Below are 27,292 nucleotides of genomic sequence, written 5' to 3' on the forward strand. Positions count from 1 at the left end.
AATACACTGTTGTGTTTTAATCATCTAAAAGCTTTTCCATGAGGTGGACAGGAGTATGGAGTGGAGGAGGGGAGGAAGATGAAAGAGGGGAAAATATGGGTGGAAAATGAAGGAAGAAGGAAGCGAGAAGAGATGTGGAGGACACGTTCAAGCTGAACAAACAAACTAAAGTAAAATAAGATAAATAAACAGTAATCTCTTTTTATAGCTCCACTTGGCACCATTCTCTTTTTCCAGTTTAAATTTTGCCATTTATTAGACACACCATCTGAAAGGTAACCCCCAAGTGCACAATAAACTAATAGATTTTGCTTATTCGGTCAGCTAGGAGCCAACATTGATCTCAAAAAACTGTGCGGACAAAAAAGTCAAACTATGAAACACATTAATGCAACACACGAGCTTAAAAACACAGCATGTGTAATTTGCTGCTGTGTTAGTTCCTTCTTTGTTTCCATTTTTCCCTAACCCTCTCCTACATCCGCCTCCCTTTTCCTCTTCTCTTTAGGAGCCTGTCAAGCTGTTCCCATGACAACAGTGACTGCTGGCTGTCAGCAGTTGCCATAGCAATGAGACATGATCTATTGGGGAGGGTAAATTGCCACATTTGGACCATTTTGTTTGGTGTTGTTTAAGTGTGTGTGTGCAGCTCTGATGTTATTCATCAACTTTGCCCTGGAGGTTCAAGACATGCTGCACTCCCCACCTATCGAATAACGCTGCCACAACTCTTTCTCCTAACAGCCCTGAAGTGCATCAGGTCAGGATCCTCTCAGAGGGCAGTGCACCACGTAAACTGTCTGCTGGCACAAAGAAAACTGATTTATTTATTTTTTTAATTTTTGCCACATCAACACAATTTTTGCCACCAACTGTGCTGCATGCCTGGCTGTGACTTCATCCACTTCCCCAAAATAGGAACATGACTTCCACTTCCTTGCTGCAGCCCTGGAAGTATTCCAGTACTACCCAAGGAGGGGACTTTAATTAAGGCAGCTGAATTTAATTAAGGCAATGTTTTTGCTTTTTATGAGCAGACTTGTATGATGTTATGATTGCGTCTCATATAAACAATCAGCAGGTTGGAAAAAAAAAGAAAAGAATCCTGCAGAGTTGACAGACATATTCATGTACCTGTTAAGTTGTACAGTAAAATCCTGACAATGGCATGCATGGCTGATATTTATAGTTACATATTAATGAGTTGGCAGTAGTCAGTGTTTTCTTGTACTGAGGCCGATCATGAAATGGCATTTGGAAATCACTTTAGAGAACCCATCCACCATTAGTGCATGAGGGTACAAGGGGAAGATATAGATATTTTAGAGCTGAAAGATATTGTAAGAAGCAGCAATATGGCTCTCTAGCAGGAAGTGATTAAATTTCCTTCTATGTAAAATATCTGTGCTAGCTGTGTTAGCTAGGCCTTAAATGCATTCATGCATATTTTAAAGCTTGTTTTAACTTCTTTTTTAAATGTTTTTCATCAACTAAGGCTTTCATCACAAGACCGACCTCTGGCAATGACCAGTTGTAAAGGAAAAAAATGTATTCCCACCTGGTTGGCAAATGGTTGCTGGAGTTTGCTACAGGTTGGTAAAACATGTCACAAAGAGATATATACTGCAGTGAACACTAGGGATGGGTATTGTTTAGGTTTTATCCGATACCGGTGCCAAACCGGTACTTTTGAAACGGTGCCGGTGCTTAAACGGTGCTCAAACCGGTGCTTAAAGAATGAAGAACACAAAATTGGTCCAAAAACCAAAAATGTTCAACTGTTTTTTTTTGTAAAAAGATAACAATGTTAGTCTTTTCTGCAGCTATGGGACATATATGGTATCACTCTTGGCTGGAAGCAGTGCTTAAACAATGGAAAAAACACAAACTTTGTCCAAAAACCTCTCATGTTTAACTGTTTTCCACTTTTTCTTTGGTCATTTTAGCCTTTTTGGCCAGGGTGAAGGGAGTATCTGCCATCAAACAAGAAGACAGCTGCATGTAACTACGACGGTGTTTGCTAGTTCACCTTACATGGATTAATTTAATAACGTGGTTAGCCTACTCAACATAAATTACACATGAGCAACATTAAGCTACTCACGCATAGAAGAACGGCTGCTGCTGCCATCATCATCAGTCATCATTTCTGCTACACTGGCAGGGCTAGGGGCCAGGACTCTCCTCTTCCGGTTTTTGGGGGATGTTGCAAACTCCGGGTCCGATAACAGGCACCACACCCGCAGTAGATGCGCTCGGTGTGAGGTCTCGCAGCAAGCTATCAAATACGGTGCATTTCTCAGCTTTTAAAAAAACGCTATGCGTCGCCAGGTGTTTCATCGGATTTGAGGTGTTACTTCCTTTGACAGTATCACAGCATCAGCTTAAAGCACTTGTTGCAGGCTGCTGAGTTTGCATCTTTTGCTGTGAAGTACAGCCAGACTTTTGACCGCTTCGCATTGGGCATTTTTATTCTGTAGTTCTGCTCTAAAAGAACGTACATACCTGGACCCACCTACTATTCTCGGAAACGTAAAATGATTGGCTAGAATTCAAAGTGTATCACATCTCAGGAAAAAAAAGCACCGAAATAAAGCACCGAAATGTGCGCTGCTTTTCGGTCTGGTTACTACCATTTATGTCAGAACCGGTGCCATCATGGCACCAGATACCGGTACCCATCCCTAGAGAACACACATTTTTCCCTTGCAAGTAGTAATTGCCCTTAGATGATCAATGACATTAAAAAAATAAATCAAAAATAACTTTAAAATAGAGTAATAATTGATCTTAGCTTGGCTACATTTCAGCTACTTAAGTACTCCAGTCAGGGCTCAGTAGATGGACGCTCTAACAACATGAGTAGTGTCAGATGACTGGATCAATAAGCATATTAGCAAAATGTGTGCTATTCCTCTCACTGACACGCACACATACACACTATAAGCTGCTGACAGCTCAGCTAAGCCAGCATCTTGGAAGATAAATAACCTACAGTAAGTCTTCTCATCTTGAGCTTTCCATCTACACTCGCACAGTCGCGCACACTGATATCTTAGCCATCACCTGTCAATCTGCTCTGCCTCCCAGCTAAAAACACAGAAGAGCTCACGGCTCCATGGAAAGTTTAAAGCTCAGCAGCTCAAAATGTAGTGTCAGGGGAAAAAAATAAATACATAAAAAAATAAATAAATAAATAAAGTTTTATATCTATCTATCTATCTATAGATAGATATATATATATCTATATCTCATAAAAACCAGAAAGTGTCCTTGTGACTTTCCATCTTAGACAAGCCTGCAAATGTTATATTCTCTAGGTAGATGTTTATTAACTTGAATTGCTTTTCTTCTTTTGGCATGAATATGTATAAAGTATACCATTTAAATCTTCACACGTTGGAACCCAAGAGCTGTTTGCACTTCATCACTTCATTACTGCATACTAGCAAACTAATAGTGATACAGATCCTTCCCAGCAGGAGTCTACATATTAAAGTAAGAGGTTAAATTTGTCACTGGAAAAAACAAACATTTCTTTGGCCTATTTTTCATCCGGACAGTAAAAAAAATGCTTGTGAATCTTCCAGAGACAGGACATCCGGTGACACTCACAAACACCCCAAGTTCACTATTAAAAATCTTCCATCAAGCAGAATTTACAGGCATTCATTTGACCGTCTATATATTTCCCTGGATTTTTAAACACAATAGAACTTCTTGACCTTGACTCTAAATTGTAGACTCAAAAGCATCCCAAGACGAGACCAAGAACTAGGGGCTTAATACTAAGGAAGCACTACAAAGAAAGCCAATACATTATATTTATAAAAAGAGGGTTTAGATCTGGAATGAAATGGACATCTTTCTATTCAACAGTAAAAGCTCAGAAACCAAACTTTCCTGAAAAGACAAGAAAAACTACAGAACTTCCACAATGACAAATTCTATTGAAAGAAAATGTAGCTAAATATACACTCCCTGGTCACTTCAGAACTGCCTTAATTCTTCATGGCATAGATTCAACAATGTACTGGAAAAACTCCTCAGAGATTTTGCTCTAAATTGACACAAATGCATCGTGTTGTTGCTGGAAAATTTTTTAGCTGCTGGAATTTTTGGGGGGGCTGCACATCTATGACTTGAATTTCTTCTTAAACTAAATCCCAAAGATGCTCTATGTGACTGTGGAGGCAATTTGAATACAGTTAAAGAAACCAGTTTGAGGTTTATGACATGGCACATTATCCTGCTGAAAGCAGCCATCAGAAGATGGGTACACTGTGGTCATAAAGTGATGTTAAATGATGCTCAGGAGGGCCAAAATGTCACCAGACAATGATTTCCCATCTTTTATTGTCCAACTCTGGTTAGCCTGTGTGAATTGTAGGCTTGGTATCCTGCTTTTAGCTAACAGAAAAGGCACCTGGTGTGGTCTTCTGCTGCTTCTAGCTTTGCTTTGTTGCGCTTTTAGAGATGCTCTTCGGTATACCTTGGTTGTAACAAGTAGTTATTGGAGAACCTTCACAGAAGTTACTTGAGTTACTGTTGTCTCCTCAAAAGCTCAAAACAGTCTGACCATCTTTCTTTGACCTCTGGCTTCAACAAGGTGTTTCTGCTCCCAGAACTACCACTCACTAGATATCTTCTCTTGTTTTTGACCATTCTCTATAAATCCTACAGATAGTTATTTGGGGAAAATCCCGGTAGCTCAGCAGTTTCTATATTCCGACCAGCCTGTATTACACAAACAACAATGCCACATTCAGAGTCGCTTGAAACATCTTTCTTCTCCATTCTGATGATCAGACTGAACTTAAGCAGGTCTTGACCATGTGTACATCCCTAAACGCACCAAGTTGCTGCCATGTGATTGTCAGGTTAGATATTGACATTAAAAAGCAGCAGAATACGTGTACTTAACATAATTGCTGGTGAGCATGTAAGCTAATAATGCACCAACTGTGAAATTTGTGATATTGCTGTATGAAACAATTGTACTGCTTTGTTCTTTTCCCATTCTGACAGATAAGTCAATAATATGTCAAGATGACGGGGAAAAAACAAGGTCAAGAATTTTAATTATTTATATAAATACTTAGAAGTTTAATAAATATTGCAAAGCTATTTATATTTTTTCACTGCTCGTTTTTTCTTACTGACCTCTTATATGACTTCAAAAATATTTTTGACATCTAATTTAAGTTATCAGAAGTAAAGTAAAAAAATAACAGTCTTTAAAGAAAACAAAAGAGACTAAGAGGTCCTGATTTTTAAAACAAATTTCAAAGCCATTTTTTCTTTGGAGTTAAAAATTTGCTGCTGTATTCCTGAAAAGTTTTGAAATCCTTGTTGTTCATCAAATGGGAACGATAAACACTGAGTCTTGCTCTTGCTCTTTAGTTGTGTATTTCTTTGATGTTCGTGCCAGCAGGAACACAAGTGGGTGATGATTCTCACTGCTGAGATATAGATCCAAAAACTCACAATATTCTCAAACACACACAAACAAATGCAAACACACATTCACAGCAGAGGCAGCTCGACACAATCCAAAACTTGAAATGTATTCCCTGAAAACCAAACAGAGAACTAGATTACAAGCACAACTGCTGAGCATCAGTGCAGCAGAAGCTATAAGAAGGTAAAACTGAACATATAAGACATGACGAGTACGCATGTGGAACCTCAGTGTGTACAGAGTGGGTAGTCAGAAAGCATAGGCCATTTTCATAAAGAAGCAATCTGAGAGCTATAAGATTGTGTGTGTGCATGTATGTGTGTGTACATGGGAGTAAGCGGTAGGTTTCAATAGAGGCAGCTTGATAACACCATCCACTCAGCTGTGTTAATAATAACCCACTCTGATGGCTCCTCAATCATCTGAGTGCATGCACATGCAGGCACACATACACAAAGGGGCATCTATATCGTGGTGGAGTGTAATAAGAAGGAGAGGTTCAGAAATAGAGCTGTGGAGAGGAAAACAGTGACTGGAAAAGGCCTACATACAACACATGACCAAATGGATGCAAATACCTGACCACAGGGCTGGCATTGTCACATAAAATCAATGTCAGGATTAACTGTCTTATGCACTAATGAGTATTTCTCAAATACATATAAATCTTCAAAGTAGACATTTTCTTTCAGTAGTGAAAAAAAAGCATTTTCAAAGCTTTTTTTCCCACTGCTTTTATTTGGAACCCAAGAGGAGGGGCCAAAGGGTTCAGTGCAGTGAGGATTGGACCTTGGCAGTCCAATCTCTGGCTGCTGAGGCTAGCTAACTGGACGTGGACAATGCCTTTTCTGGCCTACTCTAACACACAAATACCTGAACACAGGCCTGGGTCCTGACTGTTTTCAGTATGTTTAAAGTACAGTGTAAAGTACCCAACCTTCTTGGGGGTCCCTGATAAGGGTAATGAAAGATGCCCAATCTGGTGACTCCACTGTCCTACTGAGGGACTTGGAATCTCACGTGGGAAATGACAGTGAGACCGAAAATGTGACTGGGAGGAATGGCCTGCCCAACCTGAACACAACGTTGTGTTCTGTTATTGTTGATGCTTCTGTGCTAACGGCAGTTTGTCCAGAACTAAAACCATGTTTGAACATAAGGGTGTCCATGAACAGGCATGTCACTAGGACACCATAGGCCAGGATGCTTCCCGGGCACCTCCTAAGTGAGGAGTTCCAGACAGGGAGGAGGCACCAGGGCAGATCCAGGACACGCTGGAGAGATTACATCTCTCAGTTGTGATTGCAATGTGTTTGTGTGTGTGTGTGTGTGTTTGTGTGTGTGTGTATGTTAGAGTGTGTGTGTGTGTGTGTGTCCCAGAACAGGTGGATGAGGTGGCTGCAGTGAGGGAGATCTGGGCATTTCTGCTTAACTTGCCCCTATTCAGCACATTAAGTGACGTGGCTGTTTGAAGATACTGAAACAAACCTAATGTGGTTTTTTTCCCCCTCCCTTGTAGTAATTACGTACCTTGTAACTTAATCCTGCATCACATATAACAAAATTGTGCTCAAAGAACCAACACAGCTTCTTTTTTCCATGCCAGCTCTTCTTTATCCTCGCACCAGACTACTTCTGTTTCTAAAACTGCTAACTAGCGGGAGCTCACACACTGAGGGAGATGAGCTGTTTGTTAATGTAGCTAAAGAGCATTACGGATACGCCAATTACCCGTAAGACAGCATCCTGTTTGTGATTGATTAAAGCTTTGACTCTGACCGTAGCCCGTCCACATACTTTTGGGCATAAGGTCTGTTTCTCTTTCTGTCTGTTTGCCTTCCCTCTGTGCGTCTCTTCTCATGTATGTTGTATACAAGCAGAGCTTTTTAATTCTCAAAGAGCCGTCTGCAGATAACATTTATGCTCCAGATCTTTGTTTGTTCGTGGGAGTGTGTGTACGCATGTGTGGTTGAAAAGGGAGAGACTGAGAGTCTGTGCCATATCTAATTAAATTGAAATGGAGAACAAGAGGCTGGAGAAGAGAGGAAGACCGAAAGAGACAGCAGTGACTCTTCTTTAATTTTAAAGAGGAGTACCATTATTATCAATCATTAGGACTCTTCCAGGCTCTGTGTAGTGCCCTTTCATTATCTGTGTGAGTGTGATGCTCCCCTCTTGTTTATGATGATAAATGTCAATATTTTATATGTTGAAATATTGCACATTTTGTTTTTAAAGTGCTGGTTAAGTTATGTAAGTTTTGCACATCTGCATACTTTTTCAGAACTTGGGGCAAATGCCTGTGTATATTATAATAATCTTATTTCAGGATAATGGCCTGCATTAATATAGCTCGCTGGCAGTGTTTCCAACCATCAGTATACCTTTATGCTACATGCCACGCTTGCTTTTTTACACACATTACATTAAGAATTTGCATCTGTATTGTGTAATACCCATTATTTCATTTTCTGCAATTGAGTGTTTTTATTCTGACACTTTCCATCAGGCGACTGTGCTTTGGTTGCTTAAGTGAAGGGACTGCACTGCAAAAGTTTTTACTATCCCCCAGTTTCAACTAATATCTACAACCATTAAGTAGAATTCAATAATTTCTGTTAGTCGTACCCCCATTAGAATATCCTAAGACCATAGTGAGGATGAATCTGCACTGGAGTGCAAATGTATTCCATCTACCCTGCATGAGTGCTTTCAGCCCAGGCAATTAAAGAGCATTACAAATACAGATTAAGTAGAAGAGGTCATTTCAGTATCTGTCTGAACACAATTTTTATTCTCTGGATGAGGCTGCATGTTTCTATACTCATGCTCCATTAAATTTCGGCATCCCTCAATGATCTCTTGCAGTTGTCCCCTGCATATCCAAAGAATTTCAAATTATACGGTTTTCCCTCTGGGGTCTCACATCCCCAGCAGGCCACCTGCACAGATAATAGCTAGAGGATGCTCTCTCACAATTAGAATCAGAATCAGAATACTTTATTGATCCCTGGGGTTACGGGATTACAGATACGGGAGTGATGTGATGAATACAAGCTGCAGCTGAGTATCATCAACAACACACCCAAGTACCCATAATTAGAGGAAAGAGCCTCCTCAAGGCTGTTGTAGCATTAATATGACAGTTACCAAAAGTATAGGGTGAAAGGATCTCTTTGGCTCCCTGGTTGTCCCAGCAGTTGCCATAGCAACCAATAATGTACTGCACGTTTTGCATCGGTGACCAATAAATTGCAGATATCTGTTTACTGAAAAAAATATAACCAGACCACTAAGTTAAAACTCCAAATGTTAAAAAAAAATGCTTTAAAAAATAAAGGGAATGTACTGATTTTTCTGAAAAGTGTTACACACTGAGCATGTTGATGCCTCAAGGGAGAAAAATAGTAACAGCAAGCTGCTATAACATTTCATTGTATGGTGCCATGTTTTCTTTTGCAGTAGAGTCCCACTCATGTTTTAGACTCTGTGCCTTCAGTCTGCTTATAATCCATCTTCAGTCCCTATCATCACTCATTTAGCACGCACTGCAAAGAAATTCAAACATATGCTGTGTAATCAGAGGACATAGTTGCTCGATTTATGGACAATTCTCCATAAATCGATCATTTTGAGGGGAGCATGATCATTTCCTATTAGCCCTACTGTACTAAACTGAGTGCAATTCATATCGAGGACACTCTTATGATAAGGAGTGAATGGACCTAAATGGATTAAAGTAGACCTGTTTGGATTTTCCTCATTTTCTTTTATATATACGGTTACAATATTTGACGTACATGAACATGAGCAAAGTTTCAAATGAGTCTGGCTCTGTATACAGAGCATATCCCTACATATGCCTAATATGTTCATCTCAGGTAAACAGTGTGCACAACAGTAGCAACAACCTACTGCTCCTTTTTTGTTTTTTTGAGGGTTGCCAACATAACTGACTTAATGGGAAAGACAACAGAGACGATAAAATGAGCCCAGTACAAAGTAAAGAACGATTATTTCGAACTCAAAATCTTGCTAAACTGCTCTTCTAGTGGTACTGGAGATAAAATAAAAACATAAGGCTCCCACTTGGTTGAGCAGGCAGCCCAGATACTGAAGGCTAAGGTCCTATAACATCCTATAAGCACCAACTACTACATTTCTGGTACTGTTACATCCTTAGATAAAAGCTGATAGTAAAAGAAAATAAAGGACTGAATTCAGTGTAAATTAATAAGAACATGGAGATTGCCACCTGGTTTACCCTGTTTTTGTTTTTGCAGCTATAGATCTAACTTATTTTAATACATTTTACTGTCATGTTTATGGAGATTACAGTAAGAAAACCAAAGAAACCAACAGATAACAGTATTATACTCCACTGCAGTACTTTACATTAAGAAGCTGTTGTTCTTGTTTAAAGGAAAATTGTAAAATAACAGTTAAAACCTTGGTAATCTAGCAGCCAGTACTTTACTGTTATTGAAAACCGTGGCTTGTCACAAGATGAGCTTCTAACATAATCTGACATACAACAAGCACAAACGTTTGGGTTTAGTTTAATATGAAAATCTAAACTCTCAGTCTCTTCTCCGCTGAAAAGAATAACAGTTCAGAGTAAAAAACCCAAGAGAGACTCGATAAGGGCTCAAGTGGGACCACAAAACTGTTTGGACACTCGCTGCTGAAAAGTGGAACTGTCTTACTCTGTTCTCAAGGAAAAAAACAAGGTTTTATTTCTGTCAGGCTGGAAAACAGTAATGTGCAAGGCCAGAGGGAGTACTTCAACTAAAGCTACAAAAATACAAAACTAGAAGAGTAGTTTGCTTCTCCTTCCAGTTATTCATCCGAGGGACTAATCAGTCATAAGCCAGATGTGCTGCTGCAATGCAGCAGAGCTCAACCTTAGGCTCAGGGCTCTCTGCGGACGCATGCGGTGAGGCTGTAGTCACAAAAGTTTCTCCATTAAGTTAACAGGATATAACACAGCACTTTTCTCTGTAGGGCTGTGTACTTTTGGTGTTGTACCTGGCATTTCATTTAGCATGGCTGGCATTCTTTCAAGTTCTAAGTTCTCACTTTATCCTCTGCAAGCTAATGAGATCAGAATTAACTTCAAACTGCAACCTTAGCTGACTGCTACAGTCTCATCTCACTTTTATTATTAATATTCAACTGTAGCATTATTCAACTAAGTAAAAGGTCTAATTATAATTAGGGTTTCTGAAAGTTTACTTTAGACCATTATGAATGTTATTTAACTCCTAATTCACATCTATAGTTGTAAGAAAGGGAAAATGGAGTCCCAGAGAGGCTTGAAGAGTAAACAAATGAATTTGTCTAGTCAGAATTGGTCAGCATGGTTTAACTCATTAGCCCTACTAGGAGTAACCATTGAAGCTCTTTCCCAAACAGAGTAGTTTCTGTAATAATGTCTTATCTTTATGGGGGAAAGAGTTAAAGCAGTTGACATCTATCAGCACTGTTAAGCCATCATGTCCCAACTCCAGAACATCCCTGATCTTTGTGTTAGTGTTCAAACATTATCCCCAAAGAAAGATATAAGAGTTAAAATTGTTGCTACAGAGTGAGTTATACCTGGGTTGCACTTGGTAATGGTCCTAATGTAAACACAGAACATTATTGGGCGATGGGAAACATCGGTGGCATCTTTTGTCCACTTCAAGTCTTTCTGACTTGTTGACAGTAACTCTGTTTCTTTTTTTTGCAAAAAAAAAAAAGAACAGTTTGCAATCTGGGTTTTTCCAACTGTTCTTGTTGAATGCTCTCATAACAAAAAGATTTTTAACTTCTACTTTTTTAATCCTTTTTTTGCTATTTTTGTTTCATGGGAGGAGATATTGAGCCAGCCCACACACCAGATTCTGACACAAACTACAGCAGGTTCTGACTAAGCCACGCAACTTTTAATCGTCGTTATTGCATCCATATTGCTATTTTCGTTTTAGTGTAATCATTACAATAACATTTTAAAAAAAACATTTAAAAGACTGAATGTGCAATCAACTCTCTACAACATTAGCTTCCAAATTTCAATACATTTTTATGACCCGTCAAATGAGACATTTTAGAGGCTTAAACTTTAGATGATTGATAGCATTTTAGACTCAATTTTAGGACCCTAAAGAACTCTGCAATATACCCTCCATATGACCATTATGGGAAAAGTTGTAAACTGTGCTTCCAATTCACTAAGCAGCTTTCAGTATGTTGAGCTTTGTATCTGACAGTACTGGAAATGAGCCCACACTTGGGTGCCTCCTAATTAACCAGGCTTTCCTTTACTCTCCCTTGGACATGTTCGGAGAACTGTTCCAAGATGACCATTAATTTAAATCAAAGCTAATTTCACAAATTTAATTTAATGTCTCTAAAATGTCTTTAAAAGGAGGGACTCTATTCATCCCTTCACATGACTTGCATTTTAGACTCAAGCTACTGTACCTAAGGTGTCTTACAAACTAGGCATCTTATCAAGGACTTGAACTCCACATGACAACGGACAGATTGCTTGTTGCTTCTACCAACAAGGTTATATGACTGGTTCAGTTTGTCTGTTTGTTAGAATGATTACTGAAGGTTACAAAGAGACCAGAGTGAAAATCTTACCAGAGATGGTGCCTTGGCCAAACAAGTGATTTACTTTTTGAGTCGATCTGGATGTAGATGTGGATTCAGGAATTTTTGAAGGCAATTTTTATAATCCAAAACTGGGCATTATACAGAAACTACAAGACAACAACTTGACCATGAAGGTTGTGTGTTGCTTAAGCATGAAGGTTGTGAAGAGATTGCAAAGCTCTGCCAAGGCTGAACAATCTTAGTCACCTTATATTTCTGAGTGAAGGGTACTCAAAAGTTCTGCCAAGGTTTGACCACTTATAGATATTTTATGTGAAAGATTTCTGTCTGGGCATCTCTCACTGGTTTCAAGTTCTCACATATTTCTCCACAGCCAGTCAGAATGATCAATGTTATTATCAAAAAGGCTGCTCAGAGGTCATTCAAGCATGTTGCTAGCCATTCTGTCAATCACACTACATCTTTACAGGCCTTATGGAGCAGATAAGCTGGGTTTTTAAGCCTATAACTCTTAATAAATCATACCTGCAACTTTAGCTTTACTATTTAATCTTTTATATAAATACCTCCGTGTTAAAGGTTACCCTTAACTGTGTGTCCTTCAAAGCCTCGGCTCATTTTGCACAAAATAATTTGCTTTGAATGAGGAATAGGATGGGAACTGTGTCATTTTCATTACTATCAATGAACACACCTGAATCCATTCTCCACTCTTCTTACTATTCAAAGCTAATCCATGTACATGCAATTGCAGTAGTGCATACATTCAAATACAAGTATGCTATTGGGGGGTAACTTCACAATTTGCATATACTTCAATCAGCTGAAAAAGAAGGAAAAAAAAACAAAAACTGTACCTTTGTTTCAGAGACCATAAAAGAGCTATCCCTGAGTGTGACAGTACCGTGCGTCCTGTCATCCTCTGCTATTGTTCAGCACGGGTACTAATTTATTCACGGAAAGTTTTGTGTCTTCATCTATTCATTTTATTGACTGACAGCCGAGAAAGGCTAAGCCTGCTGGTGAGTGCTAGGATTATTTCATAAAGCCAAGGCCCACAGCTGACAATACCAGCATTTGTTTAACTTTTCTGGGCGAAATAATAAAATAAAACTACCAGTTGGTTGGTTTTGTACCCCTAAAACCCCTCCGAGTTGCTCAGTCGCTCAGGAAATGAGTGATGAGCTTATTATTGCTCGACTCTGTGTGGGTGGATACGCTTTTGTGCGTACACGCTTTACTCTTACCTTGCGGCCGTCGCTCGCATGGCAGTTGACGTTGAGCGGCGTAAGCAAGGCCATTAGCTTCTCCTCGTTTCCACTCCTGCAAATGCACACACACATACATAAACACACAAACGTTAGACAGAAAACAATCACTGCCACCACAGAGGATTAGCACCGTTGCTCTGCAGCAGTGTGGAGGAGAGAAAATGAGGAAAAATTAGATAAGAAGCTTGAGATTGAGGCAAAAAGCCTGAGAAATTTGATCTGCAAAAACGTAGTGGCAGAGGAAATGTTTGGAGGATGGACCGATGCTGGATGGACTAGTGTTTTCCTGTACAATTGAGTGCAATATGCAATGAAAATCAATTAGAGATGCCTCTTTGGCCACCTAGCTAAAGAGGAATTAAGATTTTGTCTGTACTGCTGATCTGTGTTTCCTGGTTCTTGGACTGACTGGCCTGACATTGGATGACCACCAGGAAGTGATGCCAAGGCAGCAGCCAATCCAACTACCATCCACCCTGACAGCCATAAAAGAAGAAGCTGTCAGTTGGTTTAAAAAAAGGATTACTGTCCCATTCTTCCATGTTCCTCTTTAATTCTTTTATCCCTTCTTTGATTGGACCTCTCTTTCCTTCTCTTTGTGTCTATATTTTTCATACTCTATTTAAAATTTAAAAAAGACATTCACATCCAGTCCTTCTCCCAGAGTGAAGTTTCCATGTTTCCTCACTCTCGTAGCTGCTTTTCACCCCATTCCAACCACCATTACCTCCCATCTCTTAGTTCTCCCCTCCTCATAGTTATCTCCTCTATTTTCCTCCTGCTCACTTCTTCTGCAATTTTTCCTGTCCACCTCTAGTTCCAGTGTGCAGTGGCTTCCCCTTTTTCCTTCTATTTCTTTTCCAAGGACTGTTAGCAAATACAAGAGAGACTTCCTTTTTGATGCATGATGTGTTGGATATTTGTTTACACTGTGGCCATGAATATTCTCTGAAATTAGTCAAAACTTGAAGGAATATCTCACTATTTTCTAAAATATGTTACGCTGCTTTCTTGCCACTATCAGAAAGTTACACCCAGCAGCTGACTGCAAAAATAAAAAAAGAATAAGCCAATAAATTTCCCAAACCATTTAAGTTGATTAATGGACCAGCTTCTGGCTATGTCTCTTAATGTTTTCAGAAATGCAGTTCTTTTACACTCACAGCCCTGACTAAAGCAACAGCCCACCTGCAACTTACATATCACCAGACTTACAGATCACCACAGAGTTTCTTGTCAGCTGACTGATGGCCTTAAAGGGACAGATTTGCCTCACAGGGCAGACATCTTTCTGCAGCAGCTGCATATTTGCCTTGTCTAATATTTGCTGTCACATACATTAAGAATGTATTGAGCCACGGTTAAAAACAAAAGAAGAGAAATATTTTTTTTTTTTTTTGCTTGCACACACACACACGCGCACACACACACACACACACACACACACACACCAAGAAAAAATAAAAACATTCTGGAAAATGACATGTGTGATAAGCCAGTCAGTGGCTCAGCTGTGAGAGCGCCACAGTGGGTTCACAGTTCACACTTAAACAGCCTACTGACCCCATAATACAGTGGTAATGCTATACTGGGCCAGCTGCTGCCTTACGATTGTGTGTGTATGTGCATGTGCGCGTGCATCTGTGCATGGCTGGAAGAGCGGGAGACAGGAGGGGGGTCTACTGGAGCGATCAGCCACCCACACGCAATCCTAAATGAAAGCTTTTCCACTTCCACATGCCCAGAGATGGAAACAGGCAGACACACACAAGTGCACACACACACTCACAGCCCACATGCACTGCCTGCAACCATAACATGCCTCCAAAATGCACAAGTGTCACTGGCTCAAAAGTACTGAGCTTTCTATATCTGAAAAACCTGTCTAGTGTGGGAGCTGAGTGTGTGTGCATGGGGAGAGAAAAAAAAGAGGCTCAAGTGATAAACGGTTTGACAAATAGGAAGCAAAGAAAAGACAAAAATCAGAAGGCAAGTAAACAGAAGAGAAGAGAAGAGCAGAGCATGAGTGACAGTAACATGCAGGAAATCAGAAATAAGAGAACTCTGATGGGAAACAACAAACGAGTGTGGAGGATGAAAAAAAAACAACAACAACAGAGAAATAAAATAAAGGGTATCAGACGTGGAGGGCGAAAGGAGATACATGAAGAGTAGAAATGGGTACGGGAAACCACAGCAGCGAGTCAAGCTGAGAAGAAAGTAAGCAGGGGAACAAGAGATGAGAGGGAGGCTTAAAGAGGCAAGAAAGCAAGAGAGGGAGCATGACAAAAATGAAAACAAAGAAGAGCATGCAGACTCTGGTACTCACCTTGCCGCCTCCAGCAGCTCATCCTTCTTGTATTCACCTAGATGGTTACAGAAGATCATGGTGTCAGACAACTGGCCAGTAACACACATCAACCACACACAGACACACATGATCAAGCGCAGAGAGGAGCCATGTAAAGACCCGCACACTGACTATTGGGGGAAGACACCATCTTTCTTTCTATCCCTCTCCAACCCCCACCACCCCCTTCTCCACCTCCTCCTCCTCTTTCTCTCCTCTCTGCTATTCTCACTCAGCGCGCACCCCTCTGGCTCCGGTTGCCGTGACGATGTGTTGCCGGCAGCGACCACAGCACGTTCATTGTTTGGGCGACGAGCGGAGGACCGACACACACTCTGCCTCTATCCGTCCGTGCGTCTCTCCATCCTTCTCTCCTTCGCCGCGTTTGTCTCCGATGTCTCGGCCGCTGCTCATATTGCTAACGAGCGTCCCACGTTCTCCATCATTCCTGTTCCTCTCTCAGTCACCCTCTCTCTCTCTCTCCTCTTTTTCTATCTCTGTCTTCCTGCCCCCCCCATGGGCTCAGGAGGCGCAGTTACCATTTAAAAAAAAAAAAAACCCTGAAATAAACAAACCCCTCCCCCTGCTTCCTCACCCTCTTGCGCTCCCTCTCGCATAGCCCTGCCTCCCTCATACACTATAGTCAAAACACTCACAACTTCCTCTATGTGTCTTTTCTGCCACTGAAACAGATGTTCTTGGGTGGGGGAGAAACACATCTGTAATACTGCTGGACTGACTTCCATATTTATGCCTGTTTGGCATTACTGGCCCTACTTCAGGGTTTGTGGTTATAGATAACTGGGGACTAAAAATAAAATCACCAATTTTACAGTAATATTAAAATAAAATCATGGATAATAAAACCCCCTCTATAAAATCTTACCTACACATGAGTAAATACAAAAAACAATTTTTTTCTTTCTTTTTTTAGCACAACAATGGGGAACGTCGATGGTATACCTCCAGCTCGGTGTATGCCTATTTGTCAGACTTTTTGTGCACCCATTTACTCCGTTGCTGTTTTTTGTTTTGTTTTTTGTTTTTTTAAATGGCGGTTTTGAAAGCGTAAAGGAGTCGATCTCATGACTCATCGAGTGACTGGCCAACTGATGGCATGCAGTCTGTAGACATCACATTTTTGTACTGACACAGGTCACTTGGAAGCCCTAGCCAAGCAAGAACTAAAAAAAAAACCCCACCTGGTACCAGGTACTACCTGCTAATGAAAACACCCACAAGAACCAAATTGAGTTGAGTCGAGCTGAACTTATAGGGACCATGCAGGAGCACTGACCAAGCACGGGGAGCACGGGCTTGGTCAGCGCTCCTGCATGGTTTCGGCTCGTCTTCGGTTAACCCCATCAACATATTCCATGAGGTCAGTCCAGCTAATTGAGGCCAGGGGCCTAGACTCAGAGAGGAGAGGGTAGTGCGTGCGACAGCTGTCCGTCCCAGCACTTTTTCCACAAACTTCACCTGTCTTTCCAGGGTCAAGCGACAGAGCTGGCGACAAAACACACAGGCTTAGCTCCTAGCGTGAGCAATCCCCAGGCAGACTGGGAATGCATTGCACTGATCGCTGTAGTGCAAAGGGATACCACACCCCTGAGGACCGGGGCGAACAGAAGTGTTTTGCTTTGCTCGCTTCAGTTTGGTATCCATTCCAAAATGCAGAGAAAAACACTGCACAGTAACTCAAAATTAGTGTTCCACAGGCAGTCTATGCACCAACTGCACAGTGGAGGGTAACACAACAGGAGCAGTTAAAGCTAACTTCAAGCCAGCAGACAACGGAGCTAATTAGCAACAGCTAGCTAGCGCAACAGAGCAGAAGTGTTCTTAGTGAGGTAAAAATCATAAGAACTGAGGGATGACTGTGATGACCAGGGTACATATGTGCAGGTGGGGCCCTGTGCATGTCATCACAGGTCATCTGCCTGAAGGTGTGAATAGAGGGGGCATCATATCCCATACTTATGTGTCGTAAAGAGTGAATCAACTGAAAGGGAACAGGAAACTGAAGCTAAAACCAAAATATGCTCACAAAAATTAGGATATTAACATATTAAGCACATACTCTGACAGAGAATGCTTAAGTTACTGTATCATGAGATAAAGTATACAGCTTGAAAGTTTTTGGGTTCATTTTTTTTCACACTGGCTTGGTTTGGTCTGTTGCTGCAGCATGTTAAAAGGAGTCCACTTTTAATCTTTATTCTATAAAAAACTTTGGTAGATAAAAAGCAGAAGCTTATTAGCAGTTCAGTTTCATCAGTAAAATGTGGTAAAAAAGAGAAAATGAACATGTTCCACTTGGTTAACTCTAAATATTGGAGAAAGACAGGATTGTAAACGAGAACATCTATAGAAAATTGACATTGCTAAGTAGAGCCTGCCCAGTAAAACACCAAAGTCTTTGTGACTTCTAATGAAAAGTGACATGGGAACTTATTTAAACATGAGACAATATTCACACGAATGTACCCAACAAAGTTCCTCTCTGAGTGAGACTACAGAGAAAGGAAAAGTGTATAAAATTTAAATGGGAAATTAATAAATAATCAAAAGAAGATGGAGAGGTAACTGTGATAGAGATAACCGGAAAAAGGATGAGGAGGATTTGCTGTGTGTACATGGAGCAGACGGAGGGGTGGGGTATAGGCCGAGGAGCAAAGAAGAAAGGTTACAGAGAAGGGAAAAGAGGGAGGAGGGAGGAACAAAGGATTTGCAGATGAAAGAGAGAAGGGATGATTAGGGATCTGGAAACTGACATGCATGGATTTGACACAGTATAATTGGTGTTAGGGGGGCTAAGGCAGAACAGTGAGAGGAAGAAGAATCGGGTGGTGGGGGAGGCAGAGAGGGGCACAGACAGGAAGGACAATAGAAAAATATGAATACAAAGAGAAAGGAGACACATGTAGAGAGAGATGGGGAAACCAAATTAGAAGATGTAGTACAGAACCAATTTATGTTCGGAGACAGATTCATTCTTCCATTACACACCTGACAGTCACAATCCCTGAACCCAGGTGCATAATGTTACTCTAATCATCATTTTTATTACTATTATTTATATTATTGAACTTTTAGTTTAGTTTCTCTTTGATATTTCCACATATTGGGACCTGATGAATGTAAAAACAAAGAATTACCAGATTTTGTTTTTACCCGATTTTTGTTTCTAAGAAAAATGAGATCCACATATGAGGATATTTGTTTAAAAGTTCGATAGAACAGTGGCAGTATAATGTCCTCGTAAGTGGATGTCAGGCCCTTGTAGAGCAAAATTTTGTATTGTGATCTGGTCAACCCAAAATGTGATGTCCACATATGTGGACGCCAGGTCCTAGGAGGTTAAAGCTGAATAGTGATAAACATCACACACAACTTTTGTATTTTTTTTCTTATTAGACTCCATTAGCAGATAGAGTTTTTTCGGTAGGTGACTTGTCTTCTACACACTTGCCGATCTCCTTCACATTCAATCGTCATCTTGCAGATTATAGTGAAGTACACTGTCCCAAACAAAAGCAAAAGTACCTGGGGTGATCGAACCTTTCAGACTGTGGTATATGACCTTCGAATTTCTCTGTCGGCTTCCCTCAGATCTGCCCATGTGGATTTGCTAAAAAGTCAGCTTAACGTTTAATTTTGGGGCAATAGGTGTACCAGATTTGATTTGATTTTTGAGCATTTTTAATTCTTCATTACTGCTATATTTTCATGGTCAAGATGACCTGCTGAAGTTCAAACCAAGGATCACAATGAGCAAGAAAGACTGACGTGGCATGCTGGTACTAATACTAGGATATACCAGGATTTTCCTGCATCGACCTGAATGGAAGGCAAAGGTAACTCAAATAACAACTTGTTACAATCAAGTTATAAAGACCACAACCACTACATCTTACAGCAGCTGGAGATCACATCATGTGCCACTACTGTCGGCTAAAACAGGACATTACAAGTTACACAGCTATAGCAGTTCATGCTGCTACTGGTCTCCTGATGCCTGCTTAAATCATCTCAGGTTGGTTAAACATGACAATGATTCAAATGGCCTCCACAGTCACAAGATCTATGTGGTGAAACAGATCGTCTTCCATATCAAATCTGCAGAAGTTGTGTGACACCACAGTCTCTGAGAAATGTTTCCAGCAGCTTGTTGAAACTAGGCCAAGAAGAATTTAGGCATTTCTGGAGGCAAAAACACTAGCGAGGTGGACCTAATAAAGTGGCAGGTGAGCGTATATCCTGTTGTTATTGCAGTTCTCATCCAATAAATTCTCCCCTGCTTTGATATGCCAGTCTTCTCGCTTTTCTAGCTGTTAATTTTGTATTGTTTCCATCCATTACTCCATTATTTCATTGCCTTTGCCCTTTTTAACACTTGTCTGTGAATACATAGATGCATTTTGCTTTTGCTTTTCTTTTGCTTGTCATATAAATTTGTCACATTTTAAACTTCTTCCAGAGTTCAAAGGGTTATGGCACTTTGAACTTTACTGAGTTAAAATCAAGCTTTTAAGCCTCAAGGCTTTTTGATATTCATGAGTGGGTGTCAGTGGGTGAGGTCACCAGTGACATTAACCTCTCTGTGTTGCAGTGGGTTTTTTCTTTAAGCAAATAATAACAATTTAAAAAAAATCTTAACTGATTCAACGCCCACTATTTTCACCTCTGAGGCTTGCATTTTGCATTAAAACGCTCGGCCCTTTTCACTTAAAAGTCTCAAATAAAAACAACATTTGGAGTTATGACTAGTGGCAGGAAGGGAGTGACTCAGCCTCCTAATTCAATTTAAGCCAAACTGACACCTGAATGCAAACACATTCAGTGTTGTTATGTTTAGCTGAGCGTGCTGTTACACACAGTGCAGAAATAAAGCAGCTGAAATGCAGACAAAGTGAGATATACTTTCTCGTTCAACCACAGGATGATTCAAAGATGCTTTGAAAGCTATAGTGATTTAAACTAACTGCGGCTCAGCAGTTTTAATTAGCATCTCTCACACACAGATATCAAGTAAGGACAACAAAAGGTTAGCTGTTAGTTCTGCTCCCTTTTTGCTTCTAGGCTTCAGGCACCACTTCAAAACATGACTAATGACACCTACTCCTTTTTGATAGTGGTCAGCTTTCATATCATTCTTCCACTGAAAGCAGTGGGCAAGAAAATCCACCTATTTTAAACTTGGAAGTCCTCGGGAAGTTTCATGGTTTTAAAATCATTTAAAATAAAAGTACATTTTTAAAAAATTATAGAATAAGAAAGCCATGCTTTGCAGTACTTTGGGGTCAGCATGTGAATTTAAGACAATTTGGGAGAGTGACAAATGGTAAGGCCTTTAAACAAGAGGTCAGACTTCCTTTAGCTGTTTCCTTCCACTGAAGCAGCATTCAGATGGCACTCAAGTGGAGTTTATTCAGATTTCAGAAGCTTGTTCAAGTAAAATGTGGAAAATAGCTTAATTTTAGCACTGTGATAGATAATGGAAAAGAAAACAAACAATTAAAGGGTATTGAGGGCTTTTCTCAGCATTAAACTGTTGCTGGACTGAATATTTTTAGAGGGGACAGTGTGTGGCACTTTAAAACGCTTTGGATACAATCCGTACACAAAGCGGGATCTGGCAGACCAAACGTCAGTGCACCAGAAAATCAATAATTCAAGCTTTGTCCAACGACAAACAGTAAAGCAAATTCATTACAGATAAGGACTCTGCTGAATAAAGAGCACAACCTGAAAAACACCTGTTCATTAACACTGCCTGGTAGTGGTCTCAGAAGGACCACTTCACAGGAGTGGTAAACAAGGTCAGATACTTGAGGTATTTTAAGTTCTGCCACAGCTAATAAAGGGAAAGATATCCTAGACATTAAAATTTGATGTTAATGAAGTTCATATAAGACCAGAAAAGTATATTACAGTGGCTCAAAACACTCAATCAAATCACTCATCAATAAAACACAAATTTTACTACAAGCAAAGCTACTGGAATGCTTCTCTAATCAATTATAAAGATGCAAACATGTTGAGTGATTGAACATCCCCTTTCTGCAAGGGTAAAATAACATGACTGAGATGAAAAAAAAACAAACAAAGAGCAGCATAGGATGTGAACAGATGGCTGCTTTTAAAATGGATCGCGTCAGACCACGACTGCTCACTCATGGTAAGTGATAGTGAGTCAGTGGGACAGCAAAATACTTAAAATGTCACATATTAATAGGAGAATAGTCTTTCAGATTACAGCGTGGTGTTTGGATGCTTCGACGTATTTTCGAGTAATAACAGACAGGCAACTATGTGATATAAGAGGAGGATGTGCTTTAGTATGTATGAAAACATCTGAGAGAGAGAGCGTGTGTGTGTGTGTGTGTGTGTGTGTGTGTGTGTGTGTGTGGTGGGGGGGACAATCCTGCTGACTCCAAACAGAAGAGACAAGGACATGTTAAAGCTCAGGACAGGCTAGCTGCCTCCTGAATGATGATATTATATGTGTGTGTGTGCGTGTGTATGTGTGCGTGTGTGTGTGCCAGACAGTGCCTTGGCAGAGTGCAGTAGACACCAGCGATCACCATTTGAATTCCAATTGTTGTGTGCTTGAAAGCAGGCTCTCTTTTTTTGCATATGCGCATTTGTGTGAATGTCTGTATATGCACGTGTGTGTGTGTGTGTGTCTGTCCAGGGTCATACAAGTCAATGTCAAACAGTCACAATACTATATATAATGCATATATATATCTTGCCCATCTAGCAAAGACCCTGTATGCTAGGTGTGTATGTGTAAAGTAAAAGGCTGTATGAGCACAGACTATGCTGACTGGACCATGAGTCGCTTCAGCGCCCAGCTGTCTGCTTGTGTGTGTCAGTGTGTTCAAATCAAATATCATTTACTGTAGAAGCAGTTATCTGCTGCCCCACAACAACACAGGATTGAGTCAGGAGCCGAGCGATCCACTTATATCCTCGGCAAGGTCGCACTTGCTGAGGTTGTAAGTGGATCTGTGTACGCTGAGACCAATCAAAAAACAAAAAGAATGAACGGAAATTTATAAGAGTGGTTCTTTTGGCACTTTGCTGGCTGCCTCGGCTTTCTTCATACACACTCGCCTCTTACACCGTGTGATTAATCGCTTCGCGTGGTGCACCAAAGAGAGCTGCTCTGGATTAATTGTGTTTTTTGGCCGCCAACTTCACCATCTTTTATTTCGCTGAGTTTTGAAAAAGTAAAAATCTCGATGTATTAGCTGGTGTACACCTCGATAAACCCGGGCGTAATTCATCTTGACAGAAAATCGCCATGCGTCTGCCTGTGACCTTGAGTGGGCAAAGCCAGATTATCTTATATAAACTGTGCTTTTAACTGAGGTTATTCTGGGATTATTGCAATCACTCTGGTGAACAAAGGTGTGTTCATTTTGGTTTTCACATAACTGTTCCTACAACAGCAGGAAATGTTCTGTAGCAGTTTTAAAAACCCACCGATCAGCCACTGAATGAGAGTCCTGGCATTCTCAACTGTTATGTCTGGCAACAAACATCATTGTTAAACAACTAGGGAGACCTCCCAGCAGTCTTTTGTTCATGCCACAGCAGGTCAGAGCTATTCTGTAAGTACAAGGGGGACAGACAAAAGTAGGACATTATTTAAGTGGTTTTAATGTTGTGGGTGATCAGTGTGTGTTTATATTTATTTGGTTAGGTATGTTTTATGATAGATAGATAGTAACACGGTAGAAAGAAGACAAAGAAAGCAGCAGACTAAAAATAATCACAAGTATTAGCAAGTGTGTGCTGCATCGGTTCCATTTGTTCCACAAGTGGTCAATTAAACATTAATGATAGGTCACACCGCCCTGCATTGTCTTCATATATAGAGAGAGTATGGTTTGATGCATAACACGTACTCATGTGGCAACTATAACTGCAGAACTGCTCAAAAAATTAAACCATACAAAAGAACGGCCTACAGAAGAGTCTACACAAGAAAAATGTACATCAAGTTTATCAAAGGACACTTCAATTCTTAAATCATTTATTAAATAATAACATGTCCTTAATCAGCAAGTTCCTTGTGACTATATAGTGAGCTATATATTCAGCTACCTCTCTAGTGAGCTGCCTTTTTTCTGCCCTATAATCTTCTTTTTAAACATAACATACAAAAAGGTGTCAGTGGAGTATTGCTCAAGGACCCCTCCGCTGAATGACGATTATACACTTTTTCTAACTTATTTTCAGAGGCAGTAAAATTTGGATCATATTGGTAAATATAAGCCTGTCTAAAAAAGCCGCAACACCTCAGCATGGACTCTCTCCACCTCCTTTTGAAAAGATATAAAAGGACAAGAACGAGGCCCAAGCATGGACTGTCCTCCTGCACAGGCACACAACTGTAAAACCAAAGTTTGCTCGGGACGAATGAATATAGATAGATTAGATCATAATGCAGATTCCGTGAATGAGGCACACAAACAAGAGTCACGCAACAACCCAGAGGAAACACAGCAGAATGCCGTCAGCTCATTCTTCTGCATCTGATCCTTATCAGTCTGACATCACACGCTGGCCCAGACTGCTCAGCACTGTTCATTACTAAAATATATTACTGCCATGTTTAACAGATGTAGTTGTAATTTGAATTAGTAATTTTTTTCTCCAGACAACCTTTCTACAAAATATTTCAACAGGTTCTTTCCTGAAGTTAAACCCCCCCCACATTTTTTTAATTAGTGTTCCTAAATTATTAAAATAAATTACTTGTAAACTTGTGAAAAAATACAACTCCTGGAGGATAAAACAGGCTATAATCAGTTAAACTGCAAAGAGATATTGAGATGTTGTCTAAGTAGCAACACTTGTTTGATTTCACATATCCATTTAGGGCTTCTGCAAACGATTGATAAATCAAGGAGAAACAGATTGGTGTGAACACATTTTTCTTATTTTATTTTATTTTTTAGTTCATTAACCAAATTCTGTCAGTCTACTCTTGCTGAGTGGCCGGCTGCATTCCACTAACTTACTCAGTGTTATGGAGCTGTGCAGCCATGTGGAAAACAAGGCAATTTCAGTGTAGGAAAATGGCCCAAATGGGGTGACTGAACCTTGAACGTGCATCTCTCCCTATCTCTCTCTCCCACACACACACACACACACACACACACACACACACACACACACACACACACACACAAAATATAAAGCAGCGGTCCCCAACCTTTTTTGCGCCACGGACCGGTTTATGCCCGACATTATTTTCACAGACCGGGCTTTAAGGTGTCGCGGATAAATACAACAAAATAAAACTAGTACCGGTACCAAAAAAAGAAGATTTATTCATAACACACGTGAAAAGACCCAGGAAAACCGAGTTAACAATAAAAACGATAACAAAATAACGCTGAAAACCGATAAAAACCCTGAAAACCCATACATTTCACACCTGAGCCTCAACTCTCGCGGCCCGGTACCAAACGACTCACGGACCGGTACCGGTCAGAGGCCCGGGGGTTGGGGACCGCTGATATAAAGCATAAAAATACTGTCACTTTGCTTTTCCTCTTTTATGAGGTAATTTTATTGTTTTTTTATCTTCTTAAGGTTTGAAGACAGCAAAAATTAATCATGTTGTGCTCCTAAAGTGTGCAGACTTTCTGTCTGAGGGTAAATAAGGTTGAGGCCCCTTCATCACTGGCACCAATCGAACAGTACACATCATTGGAATCAATGAGCATGCCACTGATAACGGGGGTAGGAAAGCAAGACACTTTGCCCTCATGCCACAGGAATTCTTTCTTTCTCACGTACACACTCAGAAGGTGCACACAGGTGCAAGCTTGGCTTTGCTCGTTTGTGCATTAGCAGGACAAAGCTTTCAGAGCAGCCACAGCAGTTCTTTGTCTTCATGATTAGGCCGTTAACGCAACACACACTTCTCCAGTCCCTCTGCATTCACTTAAGTCACATCAATTCATCTCTCTGTTCGTCTGTCACCCTCACCCGGAAAGCATCTTCATCTTTTTCTTTTCTTCTCTCTTGTGCTTTACTCATATCTGTTTCCCCTTTCTACATTTATCCACTGCTTTTCTATCTACAATATATAGTGTATTTTTCTCCCCTTCATTCACTGCCATTCTCTCCATCTCACAGCCCAACTCCTTTGCTTTCTCATCATTTTCCGCCAGCCCTAGTGAGAGCGCTTTGGATAATTTTCTGCTATGTTAGTGCTGCCTACCCACCATGGACCATTCCTTGGTTTCTTTTTAACTTTATTTACAACAGAGTATAAATGTTTGCTGACAGCACACCCTCAGCTCATCGCAAGACACATACACAGCTTCTGTTGAAATACACAATGCATTTTCTTCCGCAGTCACACAGTAACAGCAGGAGTAGGGACGAATGCTTCCCCAAAGCTTCTGCTGAGCACTGCCGACTTAAAAAAGCAGGGCAGGATGGACACAAGCTCTAATTGATTCCAAGGGATAAAAACTGGTCTTGCAGCGAAACAAATTAGATTAGTACCAGTTCCAGCTCTGACACGACGACAGGGATACCGTGCAAAAATGACTCAAAGCTATTTTATTCTCGGTGGATTCGTTTTTTTCTGTCCCTCTCATATATCCTGCATAGCCTTGCAGCTAGTTTCTTTGTCAGTGGCAGGCTTTTACCGTGGCCTGTAACCCCTTCCCAGGGATGAAAAGCCACCTATGACAAGTTTTTTTTTTTCCTGACCAAAAGAAACTTCAAAATTATTTGATTCTCCATTTGTTCAATGCAAGAAGGCCTTGGAGTCTTTTGCATTGTATCAGAACCAAGCCTCAGCCACACTGGTTTAAAGTATAATAATGTAGCAATATGTAGAGCTGGATGATATGGACCCAAAATCATATTTCTATACTTTCTAGCTGAATGGTCAAACACAAACTTAACTGCTGGTTTCTCACTAAGGGGCCAATGGACTCTTCAGGAAACTTTAGACAATTTTGCAGATTTCATTCAGATGTTGGATGATTTCACTGGGTTAAACGTTTTCACTCAGTTGGGGACATTTCAGTTTCTTTAAATTGCAATTTCATGAGACACAATACAATTGCAGTTGACAGCATTGGACATAGTGTTAGAAGCTAAGAAAAATGGTGATGTAAATAGTAAATGTAAATAGTAGAAAGCCACGTCTCTTAAAAGTACATGGCAGCACAACTTAGGTTTAAAAAGTTATATCTGCGCAAACCACCACACCTCTGGAACAATGTCCTTTGGACTGGTTAGACCGAAGTTGAAAAGCAAAAAACAACTTACACCAACTGTCAAGCACGTTGGTGTAGGAGGTGATGATTTGTGCTTGTTTTGCACCCACAGGACCTGCGTATCTATCAAGAACTCTTCTGGATACCAAAGTATTATAGAGTCAAATCTATCTGGCCATCTATCTGATAACTAAAGCTCAGCCCAAATTAGGTCATGAAACAGGACAATGATCACAAGCACAGCTGCAAATATAACAGACCAATTCTTTTCTATTTCAATCAGTCGTTGTTGATCAATGTTCATGAGAATTTGCACAATTAAGATTAAAGAACTGACCTCTCA

General features: G+C 40.4%; 1 protein-coding gene across 2 annotated transcripts in view; it reads right to left on the reverse strand.

The window, feature by feature from the left end:
• Positions 1-27,292, reverse strand: part of tnksa (tankyrase, TRF1-interacting ankyrin-related ADP-ribose polymerase a) — a 103,428-nt gene that overhangs the window by 49,576 nt on the left and 26,560 nt on the right. Inside the window, exons 1-3 of one of the 2 annotated variants that reach the window (XM_006795560.3) lie at positions 15,929-16,176; positions 15,665-15,701; positions 13,312-13,387 (exon numbers count right to left, since the gene is read on the reverse strand). In XM_006795560.3, coding sequence (XP_006795623.2) covers positions 13,312-13,387; positions 15,665-15,701; positions 15,929-15,986 — 171 coding nt within the window. In that variant the 5' untranslated portion in view covers positions 15,987-16,176. Of the gene's footprint in view, positions 1-13,311; positions 13,388-15,664; positions 15,702-15,928; positions 16,177-27,292 lie in introns of those variants that run through there. The other variant, XM_006795559.3, reaches the window with a different exon arrangement.

Source organism: Neolamprologus brichardi, chromosome 7 (assembly GCF_056152115.1).
Source record: "Neolamprologus brichardi isolate AB-2024 chromosome 7, ASM5615211v1, whole genome shotgun sequence".
NCBI classification, from domain to species: Eukaryota; Metazoa; Chordata; class Actinopteri; order Cichliformes; family Cichlidae; genus Neolamprologus; species Neolamprologus brichardi.